Source organism: Sitodiplosis mosellana, unplaced genomic scaffold (assembly GCF_009176505.1).
Source record: "Sitodiplosis mosellana isolate CC-2019 unplaced genomic scaffold, AAFC_SMos_1.0 Smas_scaffold_3704, whole genome shotgun sequence".
NCBI lineage: Eukaryota > Metazoa > Arthropoda > Insecta > Diptera > Cecidomyiidae > Sitodiplosis > Sitodiplosis mosellana.
The window spans coordinates 1-4,567 of NW_022598946.1; the positions used below are offsets into that span (position 1 = coordinate 1).

Sequence of the window (4,567 nt, forward strand, 5' to 3'; positions counted from 1 at the left end):
GCTAGGTAACGCTCAGTATGGTATATCACGATCCAATTTTGTTCTATTTGCATCAATTTGGCATAAATTTAAAGAATCTGACCAAACACCCCAGCCAAATGCAGAATAAAAACGTTTCAAAATTTTATCTGTCATATAAATTTATAGTATGTGCACTTGGACTCAACATTAGTAATCATAAAAATTTTCTTAATTGTTGACCTTTTATGCCGTTTCATTCAGACACTATCAGTTCCAAATCGGGATGAGGCTTTAGAGGAAGTGTTTATGTGGTGCATGGTTTTCTTGGGCTTGGGCTTGTTTATTTTCGTCGGAGCCATCAACCAGACTTACTTCTTTACACGGGCTGGCGCCAACTTGACGCATCGGATTCGGTATTTATTTAATGCGTACCGAATTCATACATCGAATTCGGTATACATTAGAAAAAAAAATCATCTAGAATAGGAATAATCTGTTTAAATCATTCGTAATTACCGATGTATCTATTTCAATGCATATTTTTCGAAATTTCCAGCTCAACCACTTTTGAAGCGATGCTTAAACAAGAATGTGCTTGGTTTGACGATCATAATAACTCGGTTGGAGCTTTGGGAAGTCGTTTAACTAGTGACGCAGCAAATCTTCAAACGGTATAAATATTGAGCTTTAGAATAAGTTTGAATCTAATCCAGACGTTTTATCATTTGTTCTAACTATTGTTTCCAGGCAATAGGTTATCCATTCAGTTTGATATTGCAAGCCATTTCAACATTTGCCACCGGCATCATTGTATCATTCACTTCATCGGTGAAACTGTCTTTAGTTTGCTTAGCATCTGTCCCTATATTGTTAATAGCGGTTTTCTTTGAAGCAAAGTAAGTTTTGAAGGTTGAATTTTTTTCAAGTAGTTTTTCGAACTTAAGTTAACTTAAAAAACTACATACAAGTATTACAATTTCACGTTCACAATTGAAAATAGGCATTTGGCAAAATCGGCAATTAGTGAAAAAGAAGCGATTGCAGCTGGTACAAAAATTGCCTCAGAGTCTATTATGAATATTCGAACTGTAGCGAGTTTGCGTAAGAAAATCATTTTATTTTTGAGGCTACATGAAATGTAGTAAAATTCAAAAGATTTTAAGATTTTTCTGATGAAATTAATGATCATATTCCATGAACAGGTCAAGAAGAGCAAATGATAAATCGTTTCATGGGTGAAATGGAACGAGTGGAGAAGCTTGCATTCAAAAAGATTTTCTTTCGCGGTTTAGTCAATTCATTTAGTCAAGCGGTGCCATTTCTCGCATATGCTGTTGCGCTTTGTTATGGTGGGCATTTGGTTGCGTATGGCGAAATTCACTATAAAAACATTGTTCGGTATGTTTTTCTCAGGCCCGTACCGTGCTTTTTTGCCAGAAAATGTTGATTCTAGTTTACCAAGTGATAGCTTGCCCCAAAAAACACTTATTTTGAAAAAAAATCTAGGGCTGCTTTTGGAAGTTTACTAGGGGTGCTTTTGGTTTTTTGGACCAGTTTTAGTGCCAAAGTTCTTCTATTTTCTCACTTATCCCGTGTACCAATTTTCATCGAAATCGTACCACTTTGATTTTTCGTGATTTTTGGCATTTTTGTCCCATAACTCCGTAAACTTCCAAAAGCACCCCTAGATTTTTTTTTCAAAATAAGTGTTTTTTTGAGGCAAGCTATCACTTGGTAAACTAGAATCACCATTTTCTGGAAAAAAGCACGGTACGGGCCTGGTTTTTCTAAATGATTAAAATTGACCTTGATTTGAAATGAAAAAAAAAAGAAAAGACTCTTCAATGAAGAGTTTTCATGTTCCAAAAAGAGTTTATTATAGTAATGATTTCGATAGTCATCGGAATGAAAGAGGACAGATTGAAGATTTTAACTCAACACATTGATTTCGTATGTTTTGCTATCAGAATTAGTGAAGCTATGCTGTATGGCACCCTGTTTATGTGTCAAACGTTAGTGTTTGCTCCCACCATCACGACGGCATTTATCGGCGCACATGGTGTTTTCAAAATTCTTGACCGACAGCCACACATAACATCCATAAAAAAGTCAAGTGCCTCTTCAGACTTGGAAAAATCGAACGATATTGATTTTAAAGAAATTAGTTTCCGATATCCGATGCGTCCAAATATCTCAGTATTCGAAGATTTCAATCTAAATGTAGCTGAAGGTAAGACCGTAGCTTTGGTTGGCCATTCAGGAAGCGGCAAATCAACATGCATCCAACTGCTGCAAAGGCTCTACGAACCTCAGAATGGTCAAATTTGCATCGGAAAAAATGACATTGTCAAAGAAATCACTTTAAATGATTTACGATCAAGGCTCAGCATTGTGTCACAAGAGCCGGTGTTATTCAATCGAACAATTGCTGAGAACATTGCCTACGGTGATAATACGAGAGATGTAGACATGCAGGAAGTCATTGAGGCAGCAAAAGTGGCAAATGTTCATAATTTTGTTATTCAATTACCACAGGTATTCAATCACCTTATTCATAGCCAATTTGATTTTATACAAGATTTATTATTATGTAAATTCATTTAACAATTGAAACCAAACAAAAAAATCACATTATCATTTCAAGGGCTATGAAACTAATGTAGGCAGCAAAGCCACACAATTGTCAGGTGGTCAAAAACAAAGGATTGCTATCGCTCGTGCCTTAATACGGAACCCACAGATTCTTTTGTTGGATGAGGCCACATCGGCATTGGACTTGCACAGTGAACAAGTGAGCTATATTCTGATTTATGGTTTTATTTTCTTTCTGTGATGAAAATGCATTGAAACACCTTGTTTTATAGATTGTTCAACAGGCGCTAGATTTGGCCCGATCAGGTCGCACGTGCATTGTAATCGCCCACCGGCTAAGTACAATTCAAAATGCCGACCTCATTTGTGTGGTGCAAAATGGAACAGTCGTGGAATCCGGAACACATCTAGAATTGCTCACATCAAACGGCGCCTATACTCGACTTTATAACGCACAAAAATAAATGCTCCTGCTCAGTATTGCTGTTATTTTTAAATAAAACTATTTATCAGAAACAAGAAAAAAAATTTATTTCTTTTCTTTTATTTGGTGATGCCTTATCGATATTTATACGACTGTAGCGAATAGCGTGGAATGAATATTATCGATTTGAACGATAATGACTAATTTACATTACACATGCTTACGAAATGCCCTTGGTTGAAATTTGTGTGCACTAAACCATATGCACAATTGCACATTCTAGATTTTTTGCATATTCTTAGACGAAGCTTACTATGACACAACTACCGATTGAATTCGGAAGACGGTTTAGTATTTGGACGTTTGGCAGCGGAATAGAACGGAAAATTGATCAGCATCAATTCATCACTGAGAAAACTTCAGTTCCCATTTCAGCTAAGATATGTAAGTTGTCATTGTTTTATTGCTTTTGAACGAAAAATTGATAGTAAAAAAGTAGTAAATGAATAGAAAAACGGACACAAACTCTACGAGACTTTAAAAGATAAATAAAAAGAATTATATTCGTGATTCCCACTTTTTCTGCCATAAAAATACAACAATTTATGTTCTAAAAAAGGCGTTTCAATTACAAATTCAAAAAAATTACGTCAATTCTGAAGAAATTTTGAAGAAAAGCCAATTTCATACCAAAATACATAACGGAACAGTGTCGGAAAGAAACGAAAAAATGGCTCAAGAACATGTTTTTTTACACATGACGAACTAGACTAATTTTATGAAGAAAAAATCGGGACTAACTTCTTTGGTTTCCTTATACGTTATGTGTACGGAAAAGTACTGGTCTACTTATGCCGTATTTTCGTGATATTGGATTGAGTTCCAGTGGAACGAGATGAACGTCATGTCCACCAATCCACCTTGAGTGTATCAAATTGAAGATTTGGTGGAACATGAAAAATTTCGTTTCATTTACATTTAAAAAAAAACTCACACGTTTCTGGTATGATAATGTTTTAACATAAAAACTCAACCGAGCATATTTGATATGGGTTCTATAAGTCGTCCATAAAAAAAAGAAGAAAAACTTGCATTTTAAAAAAGAAAGATTGATATTATATGAACCATACTGATTAATTCTACTAATTCTGCTTTTAGGAAAAAAAAATTGCACATCACAACGAAGAAGGTTATAAAAGAATCGGATAAATCTGACGCGTTGAGCTATTTTACTTTGGCAAGTGTCCATAAATCCAATACGATTTTTTATATTCAATAAACACTGTTGCTGTTTTCTTTACATTCGCCTGTTTCAATTGAATTTTAGTATCGATACGCAACGAAATGGGATTTATTCCTGATGATAATTGGCATTATTTGTACCATCATCAAATCATCCGTTCAACCATTTACAATAATTGTCTATGGTGAATTCGCAGCGATGCTTGTTCATCGAACACTGAGACAACCTACAAAAACAGCAGCAAAGTTTTTACCATTATTCGGAGGAGGTAGAATATTGTAAGCGAAAACAGCAACAGTTAATTTGTTCAATGACAATTTAATGGACTCTTCTCATAAAATACAGAA

At 34.9% G+C, this 4,567-nt stretch overlaps 1 protein-coding gene across 1 annotated transcript; it reads left to right on the plus strand.

Moving 5' to 3' along the window:
- Positions 1-206: 206 nt before the first annotated feature.
- LOC129571924 (multidrug resistance protein homolog 65-like) lies at positions 207-3,081 on the plus strand. Its single transcript, XM_055451801.1, has 8 exons — positions 207-374; positions 518-632; positions 709-857; positions 962-1,062; positions 1,164-1,359; positions 1,929-2,496; positions 2,606-2,752; positions 2,826-3,081. The coding sequence occupies exons 1-8, from the start codon at positions 268-270 to the stop codon at positions 3,015-3,017; spliced, it is 1,575 nt and encodes a 524-aa protein (XP_055307776.1). The 5' UTR covers positions 207-267; the 3' UTR covers positions 3,018-3,081.
- Positions 3,082-4,567: the final 1,486 nt, after the last annotated feature.

Coding starts and splice junctions, on each gene's coding strand:
- LOC129571924 (XM_055451801.1), top strand. CDS start 268: ATGTGGTGCATGGTTTTCTTGGGCTTGGGCTTGTTTATTTTCGTCGGA. Junction 1,063..1,163: donor TCGAACTGTAGCGAGTTTGC/GTAAGAAAATCA, acceptor TTCCATGAACAG/GTCAAGAAGAGCAAATGATA. Junction 1,360..1,928: donor CACTATAAAAACATTGTTCG/GTATGTTTTTCT, acceptor TTTTGCTATCAG/AATTAGTGAAGCTATGCTGT.